This window comes from Oryza brachyantha, chromosome 5 (genome assembly GCF_000231095.2).
Source record: "Oryza brachyantha chromosome 5, ObraRS2, whole genome shotgun sequence".
NCBI lineage: Eukaryota > Viridiplantae > Streptophyta > Magnoliopsida > Poales > Poaceae > Oryza > Oryza brachyantha.
This window is the reverse complement of record NC_023167.2, coordinates 12880228-12907532: the sequence shown is the minus strand read 5'-3', so window position 1 is coordinate 12907532 and position 27305 is coordinate 12880228. Positions and strand designations below refer to the sequence as shown.

The following is a 27305-nucleotide window of genomic DNA, read 5'->3' as shown; positions in this document are numbered from 1 at the left end:
CGGTTGAGCTGGGCAATCGCGGGCCATGTGACCACTGGTTGTTATTAGCCGGTACTGGGCCGAATTATACGATGCAATTTGTGTGGGCCGAATTCTCCAAGGCAACAGGTGGACCGTATCGAATTATGGGCCTGGTGATAGGATTTGGTCAAATTTCAAGAATTACGTCAAGATAAGAGCCAAGACCTTTACTTATATTAATTGAAAACTCTCCTAGGAGCCGCACATCCTATGAGCTAAAATAACTACTGCCTCCATCCTATAATAACTTTATTTTTCATTTTTTCTTGTCCAACATTTAACCATTTGTCTTATTTAAAAAATTTGTATAAAAACTTTAAAAAAATTAGTCACGTATAAAGTACTATTCATATTTTATCATCTGGTAAGAACAAAAAATATTAATCGCAAAAAAGTTTCAAATAAGACGAAGAGTCAAAACATTGTATCAAAAAACTGAAAAATGATCTTATTTCGGGACGGAGGTAGTAGAAATTCTCACGTTAAGTGAGGAAAAGGAAATATTTTGGTCGTTCAATCTCATAAAAAATTACAAGTGATTAGTTGAAGGCTCCTAGAGCCACATCCTACGAGCTAAAATCTCACGATTAATTAAGGAAAAGAAAATATTTTGATTGTTCAATCTCATAGAAAATCTATATCTATATTAATTGGGTACTTTCTAGGAGCTCTCACATTAATTAGAAAGATCTGGCCTTCGATCAAGTAGATCATATTATCACCATCGTAGATCTCAATCAATTTTAATGTGATGGGCCTTTTTACTCCAATCATACAGCCTCTATGAAAGCCCATTCGAAGTACCGATGTATACATGGGCCGTAATTTGGATTCAGAGCTGTAAACACTTCAGCAATGGTAGTTCATCGATCAAGATGTTCTAAAATCAAATAGCTATTAAGTTGTTCATGATATCTAACAGTGGTCGCCACATCTGCATTAATTTATAGATGTATTCCTGTCCAAAAATGTATGTCTTCCATATTTTTTAAAAAAGTAAAGTTTTGTAACTTTGAGTTACGAAGGATATTTTAACAAAAATTCAAAATTAATTATGACCTTATACATAAGTAATGCATCACTATAATTATAATAGTTCTAATAACAATAATAATAGCCCGTGCAACGTACGGGTTGACGGCTAGTTACAACTAATAGATAATGTTGGATACTTAAACTTATATTACCGCGACAATAGAGTTTCTGTAAAATCCTGCCCGGATCCATATAGCTCACTCTATGTATTAAGTGTACCCATATTCAAATAACACTACACTTAAACTTTGGTAATTAGTCTGTGTAAAAGAGTTAATCCAGAGGTCCTGTGGCTAAATTATGTATATAAGCTGGTTTGGACTCCCCTATTAAATTATTTCTACCAAATGAATATTTGAACCTAACATGTTTTTTTAAGAAATTGAAGAATATTATTAGAGACAAGGATAAGAGACCATATATAGACATAATTTATAATAATACTAGCCGTGTAATCTGCACGAGTCATCACGCTAGTTATTAAGAAAACGGCTAGCTTGTAAAAACATGAACTTAAACTGCCACAATCATAAATCCTGTGATCAAGGGCCAATAAAGATTTATCACTGATTACACTCCACACACTTGCGAACACAATAGCTACCCGACTTTGTCGTAGGCGCCCATTCATCGATCTTTTTTGTGACAAGAAAATAAAATAAAACGACTGTTTTTTTTCTTACGACAAATGGAATCAGAGAAGCCAAAGAGCTATGTCGACATGAATCGTTCTTTTGTGTATTCTGACGGGCTCGCTTTGCTTTGCTAGGCCTAGCTAAATAATGTTGGACCGGCACCTGTAGACGTTTGGACCACCATATTGGTGATGAGGTAGTCTCCACTGAAAATAAAGCAATTTTTTTTCTTTACAAAAATGTTCTTGTAGGCAATGTAGGTTATCTCATAGCTTGTGCCATTAGAAGGCATGCGCCTTAAACAAGAAAAAAATGTGCATCAGTGTTAGCAGAGATAGAGAGTCGTAGTATGATGCAAGGCCTATACTGCATAATCAGAACGCAAAGCAGCCAATGGACACCAACTACTCATGCAAGATATATGTATTCTTTATTTCTTTCTGTTCATCTCTCAGTTCGATAGGGTGTGTATATATGTAGTTAGTTTATAGCGGCTAAAGGAACAGCACAACAGATTGCCATTTGAGTGGGAGCTACCTTGATTGAACGTAAAGATTCAAACTTTTCTGGCGACGCAAAGATGAATCTCTGACCGGCCGGGGATCTGATCGGTCATCTGAATATGCATCTACATATATGGCTTTAATTTGCATGAGCAAACAAGCGACCAGTAAGCAATTGATCAATCGACACGGCGCAGAAGAAATCAAAGGTGAGGGGATGCATCCACTCATGCTGTTTAGCTCGACCGATCAAGGAGGGGAGCAGCAAGCAGCAAAGCTTGGTGGAGGCAGCTCAGGGATTTGATTTGAGCTGCTCTCAATCATGCTCGTTCTGGGAGTGTATACAAGGACAAGGACATTGTTAAAGTCCATAGCACATTAGCAAACCTTCGTGGCTAGGTTATTCATACATATTGAAGAGGGTTCTACATGTACATAATCTTGTAAGCATCTCAAGTCCAATTGGCCATCCAGTTTATCTGCACTTTAATGGGAGAATCTGAGATGGTGGATATATGAATTCACGTATGATATGCAAAAAAACAGCTATGCTTTTGTAAATATTCCGCGACTGAATTAAGTCGTACTAACCACTCGACAGTTTAATACTATACCATTGATTGATTCAGGACAAAACTTATTAGTTGTGTAAAAAAAAATTATCTTGAGAAATCAAGTTTTTAGTGTAAAATTTGGATAATTTTACTATCCTTTAGAAAGAAACCGTAGATGTCAAATTTACGCTTAAAATTTTGGTATATCAAAATAGTCATTTATTGGAGGTATTAAGTTAGGCATCATTATAAGATGGTTAAAAAATGACAATTTTATCATTCTCGAGAAATATCTTTAGATATCAACAATTAAGCAATTTTATCATACTTGAGAAAGTTCCTAGAGTTATCATACTTTCTAATGTAAAATTTGGTACCTTTATTTATATTATACCTCAAGTACCAATATTTTGAGTATAAGTTTTAGTGCCTAGAGGTACTTTATCAAAGATAGTAAAATTGCTCTAAATTTTATATTTAAAATTTTGGATTTTTTACCATACTTTACCAAAAAAATTTAGTGTAAACTCCGTTATCTTAAGTTATATTGTATCTTGAAGGTACTAAAATTTTACACTGAAAAATATGGTAACTTGAGTTACTTTTCGAGGATGATAAAAAGCTCTAAAATTTGAGTATCTTAAGTTACGTAGTACTTAAAAATATCAAATATTGGACAATTTTCATCATCCATAACAAAGTACATATCAAAATTTACACTTAAAATTTTAATATCATGAGGTACTTGTATTCCCTCCAGTTCTGGAATACAAGACGTTTAGAGTATCTGAAGATACCAAAACTGGCACTAAAAAATATGTTATTTTCCGATACTTTCTCAAGAATGATAAAATTATTCTTAAATATCACGCTAGAAATACGGTGCCTCTCATTATTTTTTAAGGATGTAAAATTGACATATAAAAAAACTCGTACATGTTATAGGATGGGTAGGTACACAATTCCATTGTCTAAACTCTTTAAAAAAATGTGTCTGCTGTGTCAATTGATTAGCCATTATCTCGCATTGCCAAACTTCCGAAATGTTCCTACGAGTGATTACTTAAGTAACATCGATAACTGTTCCTTCAAAGAAGACAAGGGTGTCTGAAGATAAATGCAACAGTACTACTCCCTTTGTTTTCATTTCTTTTTCAGGAACAGATATTAGCACTAGGGGGCAAAAGGGACTAGTACAACCCGAAATTGAGAGCCAGCTTTGAGCTAGGACAACTGACCTAGCAAATGCTACTTTCTCCTGGACTCCTTCTGAAGCTATTGTCAATGTCCTTGCCATCCCTGTAACGTGGTAAACCGGTAATCTTTCCTACAGGTTACACGTGCTGTCTGCTCGACTGTTCAAGTGTTCGTGGTAACTGATCCAAACACATCGGGGTAAAGTCTCGATTCCTTCTTTGTGCTTTCCAAAGAGGAACTGAAATAGAAACTCTGGTTGGATCTTGCGCACTAGTAGGACACAGTTTGTTACTTGATAGATGTTTATCTGTTGCTTGCATATCATCTAAATAATAATTAAAAAGATATAAAAAAATTTGATAAGATAGATTAATATGAGTTATATCACTCTACAAATATGCAAGTTCAAATTCGACTTCTACATATGGTAACAAAAATATCAAAAATAATTGTGAATGAGCATATACTAGTTTTAGTTTTTTTTTTGCTACAACTGGTAGAAGCTGAATTTAAATTTGCATGTTTGTGTATTGATATAACTCATATTAATCTATTTTTTCAAAAAAAATATATTATTTGATAACTATTTAGATAATATATAAGCACACAGGTGAGCATCCACTCGCGTGCTTAAAAGAGTTTCCCCGCACTAGTAGTCTAGTACAATAATTAGCTAGAAAAATAGGCTTCTTTTGTTATTTTTTATGGATCGTAGAAGTCATATATAAACTTGTATATTTGTGGAGTTATATATTTAATATTAATCTACCTTCATAATTTTTTTAAATATTTTGTTAACTTAGATGACACGTAATAGACGAGGGATGTCACCTTAAGAATTTACAATACTTTTCCTTCTCAGTTAATTGATCAATTCGGTGAACACAGCAAGTCGCATGCAGACGAAGAACTTGTAAGAACTGACGAAAAAATAGCATAGGAGAAAGCTAAGTCACCTGACACGCCGACATCGGTAGGATGCCATTCACCTTTTTCTTTGCCATTCAGTAATACAGCAGATAAATTAAAGTGCAAACTTTGCACAATGATTGATTGTTCTAATTGTGCTATTTGCTTAGTATATATGTGATTTGCAGAATAAAAACAGGGAATTATGGCACATGGGCACATGTCATTATGAAATGTGTATATGCGTGTGTTGAAGGATGGTTGCCTTTTGTAGTTCGATTAGAAGTGGTCCTTGAAAGAACAAGATATATGAACACGTGGCAGACATTACGCAACAAAGGCATGTACCTTCATACTCCATAAATCATATTGGGTTCTTTGCTTGTTGTCTGGGATGGTCAAATTAAAGAGCAAACAATTAGAGAGCACTTTTGATGGAAAACCATGTTTTTGACGGATTCAGATTTCAGAGAGAGGGCGTTGTTCAGAACTGTACAAGAAGTGAACTTTTGACAACAAAGGAGCAGTCGTTGGGTTTCATATTTCTATTCAAAGAAGCGTAAAAGAGGGAAGACAAACCTGAAGCAATTCAACTTCTAAACATAAATTTTTGGGGCAACTCTTTGGTGTATTTTACTGATAGTATTATACGAACAGTAGAGAAAAGGTATTTTTATAATTTGTTAATTGTTTGATTAGCAGTATTTTATAATTTTGTTTTCTAAAAAAGATCACCATAAAAGAGACGATATTACCCCTTCAAATTTCTACTACACCTAATATTATTGGTAGTATAATTTAATCACAGCCATCCGATAAAAGTAGATCAACGGTATAAATTAAATTCTACTACCAGTAAAATACACCAAAGTCAGCCTCAAATTTTTGTATTAGTGGCATAATTAAAAACTCGAGTTTCCAACCATTTCAGATGAACTAACCACTGTAAACTGTTAATTTATTTCTGATAATGCATATATATTTAATTCAGACAAGAGGCTTATAAGCCAAAATTTAAATTTTCAACCTTAAATTAGGAGTTGATTTTAGAGCTTCCACTCAAGTTTATTTTTCAGTCTTAACTTTTATATTGATAAAAATACATGTATAAAATTTTTATTCATAAATTATTTTTCGTTTGTAAATACTTGGATCAATCCCTACTGAGCTTTCCTGACAACTAGCAATTGACAGCACATGTGTTACACTGTTACTCCAAGATTTGTTCTTTCACACCTTTCCCTTTCCTCCGAGATTACCACAGGTCGCAGCAGATCGAATATATGCCGGCTCGAATCAACCAACTGTACATATTCAGAAGAAAATGTTTCCAGCACGAGCAAGCAGCCATCCCAGTTGCTCCCGCGATGCAAGTAATCGAATGCTACTAATGCTGCTAAGTGCTAACCCGCTCTTACGTATGCAGCATATTCTTCCTCCCGGCATATGAGAAACCAAGTAGTGCGCTAGAGGAATCACTGCGAGAAAACAATCAATCAATCGGCAAGAAGCACGCACTGTTTGCAAATGGGATCATGCCGGACGGGAAAAACAGTAACTGCACGAGAAGGGCAGCGCACTGTGTCGAAGAAAGAGTCCCTGGAAACAGTTGCAGATAGCATCACGCGGTAGCTTTGCAAACTCCATGCCCTGCTCCTCGTAGGGAGAAATGGAATCTGACGAGCCCCCTCGTTTTTCCTTCCAGGCCCTTGTTTAGTTTGTAAAAAAAATTTACAAAAATATCACATCAAAACTTTAAACACACATTTAAAGTATTAAACGTAGTCTAATTACGAAACAAATTTTAGATTCTGCCTGGAAACCGCGAGACAAATCTTTTGAGTTTAATTAATCCGTCATTAGCACATGTTGGTTACTATAGCATTTATGGCTAATCATGTTCTAATTAGGCTCAAAAGATTCGTCTTACTGTTTCCTCCATAACTGTGTAATTAGTTTTAATGTTTTATTTAGATGTCAAAAATTTGATGTGATATTTTTGGGAAAAATTTTCGAGAACTAAACATAGCCTCAGTTTCAGGGACCCATTCACTGCAGGCCGACGGCTTTCCGATCGATGGCCCAGCAGGTCTTCTCAGAACTCATCTACTAGTAGTCTTGAAAAAGAAAAGGACGAAGGGAAAAAAAAAAAAGAAAGAAAGCTCATGTAACTGCATCGACGGCAAAGGCTTTTTTCTGTGTCCTATCTTGATAAGCCGATGTAAGAACATGTTGTGGCTTTTGACTAGTGAGTAATGAGTAATGACAGCACCGCTTGAGCTCAACGGCTCAAGAATTTTCCAAGACGTTAGCTTTTCCTGACATAAATTGCTAACTCTGCCAAAAAGAAAAGCAGAAATGAACGTATTTCTTTATCTGAGCTCCTGAAGCACAGTTGGTAGTTGTAGTGATGCATTGCAAGCTTTGCATTTGCAATAGCGATCGATTCTTTCTCCTTTTTTTTTTCAAGCTAAGGTGTGACTGGGCCCGTCAGTGCAGATGCTACGGATGAGTAGTATCAGGCTATCAGCCCATTGCCCATGCACGATCGTTCAGGCGGATGTTCAGTCATGGCTGCGTTAGTGCTGCAGTACGTGTAGATTCATGCAATGTTGCCGTCCCACTTGGAGGTCACGAAGAAATGCATGGATACGGCGAATAAATTTGATTTGCATGCTGGCTGCCGCGCCTTTCGAATCGGCTACAGGTGTGCGGTCGCGGCAGGAGTATCCGCCGTGACGGAACGTGTTTCGCGCAAGCTAGGCCATAGCGCGTGAAATGAATTGAAAAGATGTCCCTTCAGCTTACTAAGGCCGCGTTTGGCGAGGAAAGTGAAGGATAAGTTATTTAGCGCAAAAAACATATTAATAGATTATTATATAATTAATTAATTATTAATTATAAAAAAATATAAAATAGATTGATATGAATTTGTTAAGTAAGAGTATCTCCAAGAGAGTGGCTAAATTTTAACTCTCCAGATTAAAATTTAGTTATTTATTTTAGTTTTGGCAACTCGAATTCTCAGAGCATCTCCAACAGACTCTCCATCCCCACTCTTCAAATCCTGCCATGGGGAGGATGACAAGGAGGCCCCACCCACGTGGGACCCACGGATAGCAATTCTGCTAGTGGGGAATGAGTTTTCAGATTTAGCCTTTGAGGACTCAAGTTTAACCATTCAAATGACATGGCAAGTTAAATAGACACTCTGAGGATATTTTTTGTGTAAAATTACTAAATTTAAGTATGGCAAGTGAGATGACCATTCTCTTGGAGATGCTCGAACTTTCCTATAATTTTTTTTATAAAAATACATCGTTTACCAGTTCGGGAAGCGCGCGTGAAAAATTAGTGAAACTGGGATTAGTATTGGGGTGGCCGAATGCAGCCTAACTCCGTTCCAAAATATAGTTATTTATAGGTGGTTCAGCATACACTAACAAGATGTCAAGATATTCTCTTAGTCATTTCAGTTGTTATTTTTTTGAACTTTGCATTAATTTGATTTCTTTTTAAGCATTTGGTAGGCTTTGAAATCAATAGAATAATTAAGATAATGGGAACCAATGCATAAAATGCTTATATCGTTGCACAAAATTTAAATCCTACGGATGCTTATATTTTTAAATGAATGGAGTAGCTTTCAACAATAGTAGTGCTCCGAGTGTGAGTTTTCTTCCTTTTTACGCGTCGAGCTTGACGGAAAATCTATGCATGTATTGTTCATTTTTTATTGACAGCTGATGCACACACTAGACATATATTGGGTTTGCTAAATGGTATTTGGCAGAAAAAGATAAAAAAAAAAACAAGATATTGAAATCTTACTGATATTGAACCATCAAATTTATCACAGGAATTTTTTTTATGAGAACACAGTACAACGCAGACGCTCACAACGCACGCACACTCTCCCCTAAGAACGCACGTGCGCAAACCCTCTCTATGAGCACTTCCCCCCTATGAGCACCTTCGAAGACTGGCCGACAAATCTAGATAAACGACTTCTAGAGAAACCCTGAAGTCGCCACGGACGCCTCGTCTCCCATGGAAAGCACAAAGCCGTTAGAATCCTGAAAAATTCTTAAGTAACCACTAGACTACATGTCCTTTCATAATTTATCATAAGATTTATGCCTAGGTTCCTTAAAGCTTTGGCACCACCAACACATTAAATTCTAGCAAATAACCTACATATTAGGGTTTGGGTTAGGGTCGAGACGCGGGAAGAGAAAAGAGAGGATTTCCCAAGGCTTAAAAAGGTGCTCGTTGGCAGCGAAGAACAAGTGGTGGGCAGTGGACACAAGCAGACAATGAGGCACCAGAGCCACTGGAACGGAGAAGAGCAGTAGGTCAACGTTAGAGGTGAGTTCAAGGAAAACAAGAGGTTTAGGAGCAAGGGTGGCGAGGATGTTATTGAAAGGGGAAGACAAAGGAGCGGGAGCACCTCATGGATGGCCACCCGGCTCGGAGAGGAGAGATGGGCAGGAGGGCGTTGGCTAGAAGAGAATGGCCAACTGGAACTTGCTAGTACCATTGGTGTCTTTCAACGCTAGTGAGGACGAGGTCAACTACTGAGAAGTGGCGACACTAGAGAGAGCTCTCCGTGCTTACATACGTACGAGAGAAGCAAGAAGGGTGAATAAAAAGATATGTTAGGTACGTAAATAGTATAAAAATGTTCTAACGAGGCCATTTTTGAGAAGTAATTGTACATATTCTGATTATTTTCCTTTTTAATTTTTTCCCTAAATTATGGACATGGTATTGAAATTACAACTAAGTACTTAAATTCATAACTATAAAAATTCTGACTATTTTCTAAAAGTTATAGAATAATGATACCATTTTCGAGCATTCTCGTCTCTAGTATAATGTTATCGTGCTTACATGAATCTTGACGTGGTCTGACTAGTGTCAAAGTAACTGAGAGTAGGAGGGTTTTCTTAAAAATCTGACATAGGTAGTATTTACTTTGTAATCAGGAATTCAATCCCATTCTGGGATCGTTGGCATGAACTCAAAGACCTTTCACAATGCCGACAATTTGTGCAGTCAGAGCAAAGATTCGTCGCTACTACATAGCCCATCATACCTTTTGTCTTCTCACCGCAATCATGTCCCAAAGGCAAATGTTTTCTGGGACAAATTGATTGTGTCATGCGTTTGCCCTCCAAGATCTTCGGTGAAGCACTGACGCCTCCTGGAACCTAGGCAAGAGCCGCAAAAGGAGGAGCATCAGCAGTTCAGCACAGGTGCTGGTTTCTTACAAATGCAAACCCATCTTTACCCGTTCCTTCCAATCCGTATATTTTATCATAAGTACGTTTCTTAAATTACTAAATAGTGCGTATTTTTAAATTCTACGCTAAATTTACTTTAAAATCATATCAATCTATTTTAAATTTTTTAGCTAATAATTAATTAATAATATGTTAATTTGGTGTTACATTTTCCATATCAGCTACTAACACAACTGTCGAATCCAGCCTTAATCCACCAACTTACGGTGAGGGCGACCACAATGAGATGTAATATATTTCATTCGGTCATATGGCCTGGTATCAAGAAAATAACAAAACCTAAACATAGTATTATGGATTGGCCAGAAGATAATAAAGACTCGTGCGAATACAGAGAGATATAGGGGTAAACGATTTATTTTTACCTTTGGTGGGACCCACCTTATTTACTGATATTTGACGCTTTCTACAACCGTGACTTCCAGTTGTAGAGCCCACTCTTATAGCCAGTTTGCCAAATACATTCTGCCATTCTGGTTGGCCTAGTGAATATTGCTAGATAGCCAATGCATTTTGACATGGTGCGAGCTCATGTCATATCAAATTAGACGTATCCAAGATATATCTGAGGATAAAAATTAAAACAGTGAGATGGCTTCATATCTACTACATGTATGCACGGTTAGGAGCACATTTGCATACTCTCCGGCCATCAGCATCGAATCTGATGGGGTTCATGCAAGAGAAACATAGGGTGATTTGTAAATAAAAAATAATTTATAAATAAAATTTTTATTTATATATTCAAAGTGATCTAAAAGGCAAGGCTGAAAAATAAATTACGATGAAAAAATCTCAAAATCTACCCTAAGTTTAAAAATTAAAAATCTAAATTTTAGAAGCATAAGCAAAAGCGAAAAGATAGGAGTGATTTATCATTCCCCACAAAAAAAGGTTTCAGAGCAGCCGAATCAATTCCTCTTTGCAACATCTAAAGGAGATCCTCCTCGGCGAATTCCATCGTTTTTTCTTTCTGGTGCATAATTAATCAGAGCAGATTTTGCAACCAAGCCAACTGATACGGTCGCAGATTAATTTCAACCTTTTGTGCTTCCCGTTTATATGGACGGCACGGGGGTATCCAACGACGCCGATCGAATCCACCATCGTTCCTCTCGAGGAATCTGTAAAGCAGTTTTAATTTCTTTGTTTCGTGGAAGCTTAGTAAGTGATCTGAGAATAATAATACGGTTGCGAGGAATTTTTTTCTCTCTATAGGATCTGTAAGTCTCAAGGATCATCCGGCCGTGACCCACATTTCTGCACTGCACACCTGGCCGGCCATGCTGCCACTACATGCAAACATGCAAGTGACAAAGGATTTGAGAAGCTTTCGGCATCAAGAACCGGGCAAATTGCGAGATGAATCATGCAGTCGGGCTCAGCTAAGCATCGGTCTATATCTTTATCGGTGAACACATATGTGTGCAGTAAGATAATGCCGGTGTCGTGGATGTTTGCCAACCATTAAGAACAGTTCCGGGCACGGACACCACTGTCGATGAGCTGAATATGGATTGTGCTTCAGATGGAATGGTACTTTTAGAACTTCCCTATCAGAGAAATGATTTTTTTTTTTGTCCAAAGCCCCAAAACACTCTAGATTAAGCTTTAGTACCGGTTCTAAGGGCTCAAATCTCTAGAAACATCTTTAGTATCGGTTGATGTTATCAACCGGTACCAGTGATGCATCCCAGGGTGGTTTGAAAGAAAAGCATCACTCCTGTCTTTTGGCTTTGGGTTTGGATTATAACCCAAAATTTAAAATTTTAACATTAAATATAAAGTTGATTTTGAGAATATTTATTTTTTAGTTTTATCCTTTTTTTAATTTTTTCTGTTTGTTATTTGGTTTTTTCTACCAATAACCCTAAGGTCCCTTGTAATCACAGGAATGAGAAAACGGAGAAATAGAAAAACATAGGATTCTGACAAGAATGTGAATACAAAACAGAGGATTGCAAAACACAGGAAAAATATAGGCCACAGGAAAAACACAGGAATTTGAGGAGAGATAGACACAAAGGATTTTTTTTCATGAGGTTCAACCTCTTACTAAATTTCCTCCAAAACTTGTATATGAATATGCATTCCATAGGAATTTCATAGGGTTTATTCCTTTGATTCAAAGGGTTTTGTAGAAAAAAATCCTATAAGAATAAAATTATCTAAAATTCGTATGAAATTTCTTTGAATAAGGGGGCCTAAATATGACCGTGGATCCTATCCAAGTTAGATGTATGGAGTAGGTAAGATGGTAATGCAGGTGAGGACTGAGGCTAGATGTCTTGGGTTCTCGAATCCCATGACCTTGCATAATTTTTTTATTTATATGCACCTTTAGTACCAGTACTAAAAATATATGCACTTTAGTGCCGGTACTAAAAATCAATATATTTAGTCTCGGTTTGTCGGTCTCGGTTCTAAAAACCGGTACTAAAGAGGGTTTTACACCAATACTAAAGATTATTTCTCTAGTAGTGCTTGGCTGGAATAGTGTCTCTAGAAAATTTTGATATGTGTGAGTTTCTTGCTTTTATGATAAATCTTAATTATAGTCCTTGAGAAAGTATATAAGAGGATTTTTACCATCCTTAAAATGGTACTTTTATGTACCGCAGACTTTATATATTTTAAGATATTTTAAGGACCATAAAATATCCCGTAAGTTAAATTTAGACTTTAGAATTTGTAGTATGATATATACATGACATATGAATGTTGTTAAGCATTCTATAACTATGAAATATTGGGTATTTTCCATCACAACCACCACAAAATACTTGCGCAAATATCATTGACTTTTAGAATTATGTTTTACTATTTATTTGTAAAGAATTTTTTTGTGCAATATGAAAAATATGGGGCACATTTAAAGTACTAATAATTAGGTATTTTTTTGAATAAGAAACGAATAATCAAATGTAATTTCCAAAATCAACTACATCAAACATTAAAGAATGGTAAGAGTATCCCAACTGGTTAGGTTGTGGACCTTATCCATCTAAATTTAAATACTAGATTTAACGCAATTTACGAGTATTAATTTGATCAGGGAATTAATGCGTACGTGATGACTTTAGAGTGCAGGTATACGTATGTTCATAGGGATGAACGTCTGTGTTGGCATGTCCTCGCTAAAAAGATGGGACGTTCCCACAAAGGTTTCCTGTGGTACTGGCCCAAAAGCCGGAAAACTCGCCCTCCAGTTTTCTTCCGGGGGCGCGTAGCCGTAGCCCGTAGCGCAACACCTCACGTGCGGCTCGATCACAAGCTAGCGAGCGCGCAAACCCGCCCGCGGCGAGGTCGTGGTCGCTGATTACTGTTCGCGCGGCACGCCATCGATCGATCGCGGTGGAGCACCGGTCTGCGTCGGGTTATTCGCGGGAGAGAAGAAAGAAAAAACACGTGGACTTCGCGTTTGGATGCGGAGGGGGAGAGGATGCCCCGCCCCCAACCCAAGCCGCGCGGAGAAACGGCTATAAATACGCGCGCCCTCCGCTTGCCACTCTTCTCCTCAGGCGACAGCAGCGAGCGAGCGAGCCACCGCCACTCTTCGCCTGTTGTGTTTTGTGACCGGCCGGCGTCGTGTGCACACGATCGATCTGACAATGGCCGTGCAGCAGAAGCAGCAGCAGGGGTCGTCGATGATGCAGAAGTGCAAGCCGTACCTGGCGATGATCTCGCTGCAGTTCGGGTACGCCGGCATGAACGTGATCACCAAGGTGTCGCTCAACCACGGCATGAGCCACTACGTGCTCGTCGTGTACCGCCACGCCTTCGCCACCCTCTCCATCGCGCCGTTCGCGCTCGTCCTCGAGCGCAAGGTCCGCCCGCGCATGTCCTTCTGGGTTTTCCTCCAGATCTTCGTCCTCGCCCTGCTCGGGTACGTCCCCCCTGTCACGTCAGCCGGCCCGGCGGAAATGGACTCGACGGTCCGCTGTTCTGCTCTGTTCTCACACCCACTGACCGTGTATGTATCCACGTGTAGCCCGGTGATCGACCAGAATTTCTACTACGCCGGGCTCAAGTTCACCTCGCCGACCTTCTCGTGCGCCATGAGCAACATGCTCCCCGCCATGACCTTCGTCATGGCCGTCATCTTCAGGTATACATGCAGTTACAGTTGCTGCACCGTGTGGGGTTACGCTTGCACGGTCGCGGCGTTGTCAAGGTGACGGAGTGGATGGGTGTCTGGCAGGATGGAGAAGGTGAACCTGAAGAGGGCGAGGTGCGTGGCCAAGGTGGTGGGGACGCTCGTGACGGTGGCCGGCGCCATGCTCATGACGCTCTACAAGGGCCGCGCCGTCGAGATGATCTGGACCAAGCACATGCACCTGCACGGCGCGCACCAGGTCGACGCGGCAGCCGCGGCCGCCGCCGACAAGGACTGGCTCAGGGGCTCCATCTTCCTCATCATCGCCACCCTCGCCTGGGCCTCCCTCTTCATCCTCCAGGTCGGTCAACACAACAAATACCCGTGTCTCAAAAATCAAAATTAAGCTGATGCGTGCCGCCATGAATGCATAGTCAGCTCTCCTCCCACAACGTCGGAGCTCGAAGTGCTAACGAGTGTTGTTTGGTCGTCGAATCGATCTGTCGTCCTTGCAGGCCGCGACGCTGAAGAGGTACGACGCGCCGCTGTCCCTCACCACCCTCATCTGCTTCGTGGGCACCCTACAAGCCATCGTCGTCACCTTCGTCATGGAGCACAGGACCTCCGTGTGGAAGATCGGCTTTGACATGAACCTCCTCGCCGCCGCCTACGCCGTCAGTCTCGAAAACCATCCAAGATATATCCTCTTCTCATCCAGAGCGATCGAACATGTCGTCCGTGTCACTGACCAAGGATCGATTTGTCCGTCTGCGTGTGCGTGTGCAGGGTATCGTGACATCGAGCATTGCCTACTACGTGCAAGGGCTGGTGATGCAGAGCAGGGGGCCGGTCTTCGCCTCGGCGTTCAGCCCGCTCATGATGATCATCGTCGCCATCATGGGGTCGTTCATCCTCGCAGAGAACATCTACCTCGGAGGGTACGTAGCGATCGATCTCCATGACAAACTGACAGCTCAAGCTCGATCGGATGGTCACGTTCTTTCTTGCTGCTCCGTTCTTCGGTTTTTGCAGAATCATCGGGTCCGTGCTCATCGTCGCCGGCCTGTACTCGGTGCTCTGGGGGAAGCACAAGGAGAATGTGGAGAAGAAGGAGGCCGAGGCGATGGAGATCCCGGTGGCGATCAACGGCAACGGCAGGATCATGGACATAGTGGAGCTGGACGAGGTGCAGCTGGAGAAGGCCCAGGCGAACGGCAAGGCGGTGGTGCACGACCACGCCGCGGCCGCGGTGGTCGCCGTCACGGTCCCCGCCGAGGAGGCCCGGATGCAGGGCAAGGACGAGGCTTAAGCTACACGATACATCCACTGATCGGTGAACCATTGCGTCAATTTCGCCATCATTTCTTGGCTTCTGATCTGTTCTTCCCTGAGATGTTGTATTGGCATGGTGATGTAAGCACTGGTGGTAAGTAGTAGCAGTAGTAAATTAGTACTAATTAGTAAAAAACTAATAATCTAGTAGTGGTGTGGAAGATGAGGAGGATGCAATCATGCCATCAACGAGGGAGCGTTTTGTAACCTCTCCCTGGTTAAGCAGATGCTTTCAGGTTGGGATTGTTATCTCTTCTAATGCAATGTCTCCTCAATGATGACATGTGTGAAGTGTGAACCACTATATGGCGCCTCAGATTATATTCCAATCCTATGGCAAGCAAGTGTTTGATCATGTCGTGTTATCCTGCTTCTGGTAGCTGTGTTTTTTGCTCAATGCAATTGTAAATGCTAGGTAGTACACAAAGAATTTGATTGTATTTGAGCTCACATGATTGGGTGGTAAGCAGGCAGCTCCCCTGAATCTCTGAAAAAAGATACTACCTCTGTTTGATAGTAAAAGATGTTTAACTTTTTTTTTGCAGCGTTTGACCATTCGTCTTATTCAAAAATTTAATACATATATAAAAAATGATAAGCCATGCTTAAAGTTCTTTTAATAATAAAGTAAGTCACAAGCAAAATAAATGATATTTTCATAATTTTTTGAATAAGATAAATGATCAAATATTACAATCAAATAAATCAAACAAGAAGTTAGTACACCTAAAAGCAAATATCTTTCTGATTTTTTTTTCATTTTTTAATGGAATCTTTTTAGTTTGAAACAAATGTTTCAGTTTTCATCTATAATTAATAATTAAACAGTATGCTCGATATCAATATGCGTTTCAGCTACGTATCAAACTGATGCGGCTGTTTGCTCAGAATATCGATTCAATGTTGAGAAAAAGAAAGAAAACGCATCCACTGCATATGAATATGCTTTTGGTGTACTAGGCAACACCACTGATGCATAGTGATTCCAAGAACCCTGTCTTAATTGGTAAGGATAGCCTCCAAGAATCTCAGCATTAAGCAGTGACGGGAGCTAGAGGAATAATTGCCTAAAAGGAATCCTACTTAGCATGCACTTGCAAGATTCAGTGTCAGCTCTAAACCAACATGCATCTCTTGGAATAATTAACTTTTTGAGGCCCCCATAATCCATGGCCAGCTAGACCAATGCAGTGGGCAAGTTGGTGCCATTAGGAGCAATGCCAGGAACAAGAACAATACCTGAATTTGATGCCCATATGCTCTAATGTTCCTCCCCTCCAAAAAGAAATTCTCATTCTCGTGTCCTTTCTCATTCTAAATCCTGGGAAGGGATCCCAATCGATACGCGAATTCGATAAGCTCTCCTAGGTTCCTTTCTCTGGCTTTCAATTGCTTCAGGGAATATCAAGTTGCAAGATGTGCAATTGCAGTGAGCCATACATGACAAGCAGCAGTCACTTGTTAAGGGAGCTAATGGGTTCTGCATCACTCGCTACTTGAACACGGATACACGTTTCGCACTTCAATTATGCAAGGGGATGCGCATCATGCTCACGTCCTGGTTCTTATCATGACAGCAGCACAGCTTATCTGTCGAAGTGTCAATCACATTTCAGATCAGTGCTTGCCTGAAGAACAACAGCACAAGACAAGTCTCAATTTAACCATGCAAGAAGCCATGAAAGCTGATGTTGAACATATGGAACAGAAAAGTAAGAAACAACTGATGCTGAGCTTCTGAGCAAACAGGTGATTTAGTACGTTGGTTATCTTAAGATACAATCCATACTGCAATTCATAATTAGGCAGATAGTACTTTTCTTTCCTGCATTACAGTAACTGATTAGCGTTAAGCATGCTTTCTTCTGCTGGTTTAGGTGTAAACGGTTACTGAATCCAGCACTCATCCTCTAATCAGGCAGGGAAGAAAAAATAAAAGTGATTCCACTGAACATATGTCAACATCTACAGAATAACAGAAAAGCTATGTTTGTGTAGGGAAGCGATGCTCACATAAAGCAGACCACACTCACAATATTAGTGTGCCCACACTCAGCCTACATTCCTCTTAATTATTCCATTTACTCCAAAACCCATGCCCAAGAGACTAGCACAAAGTTCGGAAAGAATACCAGCCAGCCACATTGGCACAAAAGCAGGAACAGAAATGATGGTAATAAGTGACTTATGCTTGGTCTGAATCATGAATACATGATAGGATGAGTTTTACTCCAATCCTTCCTTTTGTATCTTGAGGTACCGGTACCTCGAGGTACCAAATTGTTTCTCACCATTGAATCTAGCTAAGTAGGATGTGCATTGTTAGATCTAACGATCAGAAACGATTTGATACCACGAGGTACCAGTACCTGGAGATACGGATGAGAATAAAACTCATGACAGAATAGATGATACGGCATGGGCATCAGACGCATAAGTGTGATATGTCGCTCGTGCAGTCGGCAATATGCATATAGGCAAGCCATGTTGCTACCTCAAATTGCACATATATGATTCATGTTGATCCGAATTACCTTACTTTTCAATAGCTTCTACAGTTTTTTACCCTTTTTCTCTTTGTGGTTTTCATTTTCTAAATTGCATTCGATATTTTGTAGCATGATTGATCTCAACAGTAAAGTAAGCTGCTGTACTAAAACGTATAAGATATTTAAGTTGCAGCACTGCTTCAGAAGTGCCGAGCTTTTGCTTCCAACTATTCTTATGTATCAACAAAAGCAGATAAAACAACAGTTTCAGAGACGACCAAGCAAGCATTCAACTAAGGATACGAACAAATTATCGTGATGAAGGCTTTGATACTTTCAGTATGAAAACAAAAGAAACATGCAACCTTTAACTAACTCCTGACTTTCAACCCGCAAAGCCGCACCTCAACTTCATGATTTGTAGCACTGTAAAAATGACTAGAACGTTTATGATATCTGCATTTGAGATTACTTTAACTTGAAAAGTAGTTTCAGGGTATTATTGTTCAAACCATTGACATCACTGTTGTCTTTTTTTTTAAAAAAGAAAGTACAATAGTTGGGTTGTGTCGTTTTGCAGGTGAAGTTTTCCTCAGTCCCAAATGGTGAGTTCCCAGGTTGCTGCACATACTTTGCAATAACCTACACATAACTTGTGTGGACCAACTAGGATACCACGATTTACAGCACAGCACAATTGCACAAGTGAGAAATCCAGTCTGCATTGTACCTCCAGAACAATAACAAATGTTGGATACAACCGTAATCAAAGGCATTTAGGTTTGCACTACAGATCAATCAAATTCAACTAAATAAATGTTACCCCTATTTTTCAAACAAATCTACCTTAATACGTCATTGTTTTTTCTTAAGAGTTTTTTTATCGTCCTTAAAAAAATATCTTAATGTATCACATTTTCTATAAAAGTTAGTACTTCTATATACTAGGCACCTTGAGATATCAAAATTTTGCACTAAAAAATTTTGTATCAGATACTTTCTCCGGGATAAATTTCTCTTTTCTTAATTACAGATTTACTGCAACTTTACCTATTAGACTAGCAATAAGAGTAGGGTGGGCAAATATTTCTCAAAAACTGACCACTAAAACCAAACCGAAGAAGCGGTTTTTTCGGTGTTCAAAAGGAGTTGCGGTTTTTTGTTTTGCGTACATCAGTGCTCGGTTTTTATTATCTGTTAACCAAGATACTGAAAAAACTGAGTATTTAATTTGAGCCCAACAGACCCAACGAGAAACGAGAAGGTGCCTCGTAATCCGCATGCACTAATTAAACCGACAACTCCTCGTCTCGTGCTAATTAAGCCGCCGTCTCATCGCATCTCACGCCACTGCCTAACTACCCACCCCTAATTAATCTGCCATCTCCTCGCTTCCCATGCCACCGTCACCTATTCCGGTTCACCGAGAACCGACTAAACCGAACAAATTTTGCTCGGTTTAGTCGGCTCGGTTTTAATTATTTTAGATAAAAGCAATTTACATACCTCTAAAATTGATCTTCAAAACCGAATAAACCGAGCCAAAAAACCAGAAAAATCGAACGTCCACCCCTTAACAAGGAATTGAGATCAAGTACAACCACAGCTATGACTGCACGTTAAGAACTACACGCACTCGTAGTCATTCATTTTGATGATCAACGGCACGCATTTGTCACTACAATAACAGCGTCGACAGCAAAATGTGATACAGTGTTTTGAACAGTATATGTTACTGTTTTGCTCGTCCGATCTCTATCCTGCGGTTATATCAGCAACCACAAAAGCTACAGTCGCAATAGTGTCTGCAGCTAATCCGGATCCATAGATGAATGGGATCATCTGCATTCCACTAGTTGTACTGGCTACTGAGCATGGCAACTACTAATGGAGAAGGTTGTGTACAAGGGAACGGAGACATGACATGACCTACAAAGATGATGAGATTATTCTATAAATGAATTCGCGAGTGATTGTTTATTTTTTTATATAAAAAAGTCAAACAGTATATTTGTAAATAAAAATAATTTTTAAATATTACTTTATATTTAAAGGTCAAGGTTAGCAAATAAACTTGAAAAAAACTCAAAATCAACTTTAAATTTAATGTTGAAAATTTCTATTTTTAGCTTATAAGCATAAGTAGAATCAAAAGGACGGAGGTGGAAATGGCAGCGCTCATATGTAAAAAGAAATGGAACTGTATTAATTGCTAACAAGCATTTCAATAAATTTTCCATTTTGAAAAAGAAATGTTAAAATAGTCGTGCGACTAAATAATTTCTACACTGCAAATTTTTTCTTCTGGAGATAGTGTCCCAAATCACTACCTGAAGATGGAAATCGCTTAAGTGATTCAAGGTAACTTCGTAAAGAGCACGGTTTCCAGGGAAAGACAAGAACTAACAGAACATGGCTAATGTAGCATAATTTGAATAGATACAAGTTAAAGCAGGAATCTTCCAGTAGAGTGCCCACAGAACCAATTATACTATCGTTGTGGTCATTTCACATGAGAAAGGTTTTGCATCAGAAGTTTAGATCACGTAACCAATTAACTATTAGCAAGGAGCTAATCGAGTAGATCAAACGAAATGAAAAACGCAAAAAGCCCGAGTTTGACTCCTAAGTTATAGCTGGTGATGGCATTTTCACAGGCTAGAATTGTCTGAGCAATCCTTGGGAAGGGCCACGTAGTTTGCTGGTATAAACGCCGCTGTCTTGCCAGCGTCCTTCACTTTGCCAGAGGACAACCCTCCCTTGCGTGCCATTGGGGTACAGGCACGGCGGCCGGTTGGAGTTCCACCGATTATGTTGACGTTGGAGCTCTGCCCAAGAGGCTTCCTAGCCGAAGGCGGACGCACAGGGCTTGGCTTCATTACAAACGTAGCACCTTGTTCTGCCACAAACTGTTCTTGGAGTTTCTTCAGCTCCTGCAAAGAGCACATCAGCAACATTGAAGACAATGAAGGTCATACCAGGGAGGTAAACCTCTCGTTGCATGATACTATCAATACCCTAAAGCTTCTATTTACTCATCACATTCACTAAACTGGATCATGCATGTGAAAGAAAGGACATTTTCATCTGGCAATACTGCCAATGATTGAGTCCCAAGTTAACAAGAAGCAACGTAAGTGTCATTTGTTTGGCCATGACAGGACGACCCACGATGGACAGTGTCACCCCGATTGTTGGTTGGTGTCAGCGGTACATCCGCCTCGGCGCCTCCAAACAAAGCTTAGCTATCGACATACTTGTAACATATGCTAAAGGAAACTACAGAGAGAACACACTAATAAGCACAACAGAAGACAGAAAATAAAACCAACCCGTGATCGCCGTTTCTCTTCTTCCTTCTGCTGTCTTCTTGAGGTGTATTCTTCTAAACTATCCAACAGCCTTATCTGCCAGTGAAACGCCAGATCTTACATAAGATGAAATTAACATAATTAATCAAAAGAGTAACATTGAGAAATTGAACTTGCCTTGTCATACATGAATGGAACACCCTTCTCCTTTTCCCAAGCTTTAATTTTAGTGGTTAAATTCTCTAGCAGAGCTATAGTATAAAATCACATTTATGTCAAAAACTAGGTATATTTAGTAATTAAGTTGTGTTGAAACATTTCATATTAGTTCACCCAACAATAAGAAAAACCAATTAATTTAAGAAATAAAATGCCGATGTTAGAACAAGTGATAGCTGTTAATTTATCTTGAAGTTAAGTATACACCAAGGACCAATAAGAATGCTTCCAGAAGCAATTTGCTTACGAAAATAGTAAGTAATAAACTAAATAAAAAACAGAGCAACCATCAATTGAATTTTCATGTGCTTGTAAACCAAAATGGTAATCATGTGAGGGGGCTTTTAAGTATCACATGGCGTACACATTGTCCTTTAATGATTGGATTGCATCAAAACATGAGATGTCGGGTATCTCCAGTATACCAGTAAAACCATAAAAAACAAGCAAGTCTACAGGCTTACATGGGATTTTGCTGACCAACATCCTTGCCTTTTCAGCACGCTTGAGATTTATGTGAGCTCCTCGACCGGCATTATAGCGGTTCTGATCCTGAAATGAAAACAAAGAATTAGAACTAATATATGACAGATGAATTTAGACTGAAGATATGTTGCAACTATTTAAACAAGTGAAGAGCATCCAGTATAAGAGAGAATTTATGGTACCCTCTCATACTCAACAAGCCAATTCTCCTCTTCAGATGCTAACGTCCATTTGTCAATCTTCTCTAGAATGTCTTTTCGGCTTAGAGCGTGCTCTCTTGCCTTTGTAATTCGGCCGTCCATTCCTGTAAGCAAATCTGAAAGATCTGCTTTACCTGCAAAGGTGTACTTATCATCAAATTTGATGATTAGCAGTAAGAAACCATAAGGGGGTACATAAACTAAAGACAAAATTATCAAAATTGACTAATGAATGCCATCAACAACTGGGGTAATTCCAGATGGAATTGCAGAATGAATCCATACAGGGGCTAAAACATAAAAGCCTAAAAGTGAAGCAAACCACCTATATTGTAACTGCTAATCATAAATGGAGTAACGGTACACTGAATATTTGGAAGCATGGTAAATAATCAACTACCCATTCTTCTCTTATAGATAGAAAAAAGACAGCAAGCAAGTCTTCAAGTACTAATGTAACAGTATCCAGTTAAACAAAGCATATTGACAACAATATAAAAGAAACCAGTTTGAAATACCACAAATAAAGGATGATTCAATCTATTAAGGAAAAATAGCGGTCTTGAGCAAGTTATATGGAGCAGAGACATCACATTTCTAAACAGTATAAGCAGGGTTTACAAATGAAATACCAGATGCACAAAAGCTTAATGTAAGAGATGATAAGGGATAATTTTTGTGGATTATGGCATGCTATAATAAGAAACCAGTGGTTTCAGTTAAACAGCAGCTTCCTAGAGAACCACCAAATAATACTTGTACTTTTAATCCTAGAAGGATATGCACCATTATACCAAAGTCAATCTACAAGCCAAATGAAATCATAATGGCCTGGATAACTACTAGAATTTCAGATTCAGTTAATGATGCACTTGACAAAAGTTCATGGAATTTCAACATAATGTAGGTATGTAAAATTGAACAGTTAAGTGTCAGAATATTTTAATAATGAGAAACTGCATGGAAAAGCCGTGCTATAAGAAAAGAATTGTATGATGACTAGTTGAGAATTTTTCAGGTTGAAATGGACAAGAGAGAAGTGAACCAGAATCAATAAGATCATTGAGAATCCGCCTCTCGTGATCACTGTCGATATCCATGTGAACATTTCTGTAGATCTCTTCCAGCTCAATCATTTTCTTAAACACAAGCTCTTTCATTCTGCTGGCTTTCAAACAATTTAGCCTCTTAACCTCAGCCTCTACCTAAAATAAGGGGAGAAAGGATTTTACACGCAACTGAGAGAAATTAGCTTCAATAACAATTCAATTAAGCAAAATAACAGAAAAAGGACCGATCAATTGTAACCTTCTCAATAAGTTCACATGCAAGGCATCCTTGGGGCATTTTTGTATTCGGTGAGACTGAAATGAGAGAAGTAACATGATCAAAGCATTTTTGTTCATCAGTTGGTGTGTCCATGAGGTTCCATAACTCAATAAGTGTGCTGCCAAGATCTTGTAACTGCAATACAGAAAACAAACTTCAGCGATGCGAATATAGATACAAGTAAAGATAAAAATCTGTAAATTCATGAGGTAGGACTAGTAACGTGTAAATCACCAAAGTAAAGAGAAGCACAGAGTATGTGCAAAAAAAAAGAGTAACCACATGAGGATTAAAAACTGATGGGAAAATAAACATGATGAAAGTAGCAATTATAATGGTACGTAAGCAAGTTACATTAGTGTGACTATGTTATGAATAGTAAAGTCAGTAAACCATTCTCTTCAGTTTTGACAGTACACAATCTGAATATCAGAATAGGTCAGTTATTCATGAAGTAATAAATTGCAAATATATGATTGTATGCCATTACATTATGGTTGCAAAATTTCATGCTCCACACAATAAACTTAATTTCCATTGCATGGACCTACAGAGTTTCCTGAAAATTATGCTTTCATCAAGGCGAATCATGATAATATCTGGCATACTGGAGGTCAAACTTTCGCACAGCAGCGGAAACAAATCAACAACAGAGAATTGAAATAGGAAACATCTATACAGCTTCTTTTACTGCGTCACAATGTTTTTTGAGATCTTATAAAATGAATAATAGGAACAAGAAATATCACTACCTTCCGGAGCCTCTGTTTCTTTTCTTGATTTAACGAATGAACTTTTCTAGCAAGCCTTTCAAGTGTGCTATCACTTATACTCATCGGTGTAGTTCTCCCCAACTCAATGAAGCTGGGATGAACTTCATATAGTTCTTTTTGAAGATCAAGAGACATCATGTTGCAGATTTCATGAATATAATTGATCTGTACATCGATCTTTTGCAGCCTGAGATTCTGAAAATTAAAAAATAAATATAAACATAAGAGCTCAAGAAATCTGAGATGCAAATTTCTAAAGATGGACCACAACCTTTTCAGTTTGGAGCTCTTTAAGCTGGCTGTTAAACTCTGCTAGCCTCTTTTGGGATAGGTTTGTCTCATCCACCATAGGAGTTACAGGATCCCCATGATCAATTGTTCCCGAAATTTCTGCGTGTAGACGAACTATTTGCACCTGTACAACCATAAACTCTTCAACTCGCTCATCCCTCCTCCGTCTCAAATCGTCGAGGGCAGGCTCTACTTTTGCAAGTTGTTCCAGTAATGTTCCCTCAAGCTTCTCTACCTGAATAGGTAAAAACAAACACATAAGTGAATGATATATACAGCAAGCATGGATTGGATAAAGAAAGAAACACACACCCTAGAAAAAGATTCTCGCTCTCCAAGAGCAGAAAGGATTTTATCAATGTCAGATTCACCAAAAGAAACTGCTTCAATTAGGTCCTCCTTTTGTTTCCTTGTTTGCTCTACTTTGCTTCTGTAAACATTCAGGCAGTCCTCCTCAAGCTGCAATATCATTCTGTCTCTTTCTGCTTCATTCTGACCAATTTCTCCCCAGAGCACCTGGATCAAGAGTAACAGATTTGTATAAAATGGTGTGTACGATATAAAAGAATTTCCACCCAAGGTGATGCAAACAAAACAAAGGAAGCCAGGACACACGGATGCTTCGTAAAGTAGGTACTGAGACAACATGAATACAAAAGATAGAAATTGAAATAAAATACATTTCTCCCCCGCAACAAGAAAAGAAAGAAAGAATCTCCATTTCAAAATCATCAGGTGACGCCACAAAATTCAATCATGATCGCAATCGAATTCTTGAAGTAAGGTGATTTATTTGTCAATTTTCGAGTTCGTCCTCAAGTAACAGCACAAAGGATCACAAAACACAAAGATCGTCGCCCGATCCTCCCTACCAGTAGCTTTGCCACCAAAGAGAACATCCATCTCTCTCAAAAAAAAAAAAGAACTCAAAACACTCGTTCCTCAATTCTCACAAAATCCAAACAAGATCGTACTCCTTTTCAAAAAAAAAAGTAGCAAGAAAGATTGACTTCCTGACTCCGCCGCATCAGACGCAATTTACCGGAAAAAAAAAACCCACAACAAGGGAAACACACTCCAACCACTCGACCAGTGTCCATTATCCAATCCCAGCACCGGAACCAGGAGGCCGAATGAGCAGAACACGCGCAGGGCCGGACCTGCAGTTCCTGAAGAAGGGAGCCGCACGAGACGCGCGGCGGCGTCGCCATGATCGAGGAGGCGGCGGGCACCGGGGGTGGGGGGGGGGGGGACGGCGATCTCGCTGGATTTGGAGGTGCAGCGCGCGGTGCCCGCGCCTAGGGTTTATAGAGGGGAGCGGGGTTGGAGAGAGATTTGAAAGGGGAAGAGCGGGAGAAGGGAAGCGACGCGAGGAGGGAGGAAGATGGGGGGAGGCTATTATTACCGCTACTGCCGGCGAGGCGAGGGCGGTGGTGGTGGGTGCGCCGTTCTCGCCCGCTTTGCTGGGCTGTGATTGACAACGGTCGGGGCCGTAGCCGGTAGCCCGGGCTAGGGTTGGGGCCACAAAAAGGGAGAAATAAAATTTGGAAGAAAAAGAATTGGAGAGATAAGTATGAAATGTGTGTGCCATTTTTAACCTTAGAGCATTCCCAATAACTCATTTAAATTTGGTCATTCATATCTTTATTTAAATGATCATCTAAATTAGTTTCATCATTCATATCTCTTTGTACTCCACTAGATCATCCATATATGATATCTTTTATATCTCTTTGGAAGATGAAGGAAGATCATCTAAATACGAAGGTTCTCTCTCCAAATATAGATGACATCTAAAAATAGATAATAGGATAGCCGTTCTGTTGAAGCTCAATTTGTAGTCTTCATCCTCTATTTTCAGGATAGAGGAGGGGATAGATGAACTGTTGGGGATGCTCTTAGGCCCTGTTTAGTTCAAAAAAATTTCTTCAAAAATATCATATCGAATCTATAGATATATAAATAGAGCATTAAATATAGATAAAACGAAAAACTAATTGCACAGTTATGTGAAAAATCATGAGACGAATCTTTTGAGCCTAATTAAACGAAAAATGCATTAGAAAAGTACTAAGTTTTAGTTAAAATTTATCCAAAAATATATACTCAATTGTTGATCCCTAGGCTTAGGAATTTTATGGTTCCTCCCTTGGTTATGTTGACCACGAGATTCTAGGTTTTATCCACTGCCGGTCATGACTCACATCGTCCCACCCCAAGCTTTTGAGGGATGACTCGAGCAGTAGAGCAAGCCTAGGTAGAGTTGAGTGGCTAGAAGTAAAGCCGATAGGTGGAGTGGCGCCTCCTCTCCCTTTCTCTCTTTCTCCCATCGTATCTTGATTACGGGTATGAGAGCCTGAGTGTTGCTGCTTCGCTCCGTCACACATGGGGAGCTTAGGCCATTAGGCGTGCGGGAGGCAGAAATGAGATTCATTGAAGTATCTCGTCCCTACGGTGGGATCTCGCCCTAGTTGTCCTCTAAATTCCACTACTACTATAATTAGGACGCAGTTCGTCTGACTTAGTCAGACGACTGTGTGTGGCTGACAAGTAGGCCTCACCGTCGATGGGCCTACATTTCAGCCACTGAGATCAAAGTTAGAGGATCCGTCCATTTCG

General features: G+C 39.5%; 2 protein-coding genes across 2 annotated transcripts; one reads left to right on the top strand and one right to left on the bottom strand.

Annotated features, from left to right (window-relative positions):
• Positions 1 to 13691: 13691 nt before the first annotated feature.
• LOC102703968 (WAT1-related protein At5g07050-like) lies at positions 13692 to 16083 on the top strand. The gene is made up of 6 exons (XM_015837404.2): positions 13692 to 14046; positions 14152 to 14268; positions 14362 to 14617; positions 14772 to 14930; positions 15043 to 15194; positions 15289 to 16083. Exons 1-6 carry the CDS (start codon positions 13772 to 13774, stop codon positions 15563 to 15565), a joined length of 1236 nt encoding a protein of 411 aa, XP_015692890.2. The 5' UTR covers positions 13692 to 13771; the 3' UTR covers positions 15566 to 16083.
• A 4460-nt stretch (positions 16084 to 20543) lies between these two features.
• LOC102713912 (65-kDa microtubule-associated protein 5) lies at positions 20544 to 25922 on the bottom strand. The gene is made up of 11 exons (XM_015837257.2): positions 25847 to 25922; positions 24999 to 25202; positions 24667 to 24921; positions 24375 to 24590; positions 23602 to 23757; positions 23339 to 23498; positions 22276 to 22427; positions 22072 to 22159; positions 21566 to 21639; positions 21410 to 21484; positions 20544 to 21010 (listed from the first exon to the last, which is right to left on the bottom strand). The coding sequence occupies exons 1-11, from the start codon at positions 25895 to 25897 to the stop codon at positions 20729 to 20731; spliced, it is 1713 nt and encodes a 570-aa protein (XP_015692743.1). The 5' UTR covers positions 25898 to 25922; the 3' UTR covers positions 20544 to 20728.
• Between the last annotated feature and the right edge of the window lie 1383 nt (positions 25923 to 27305).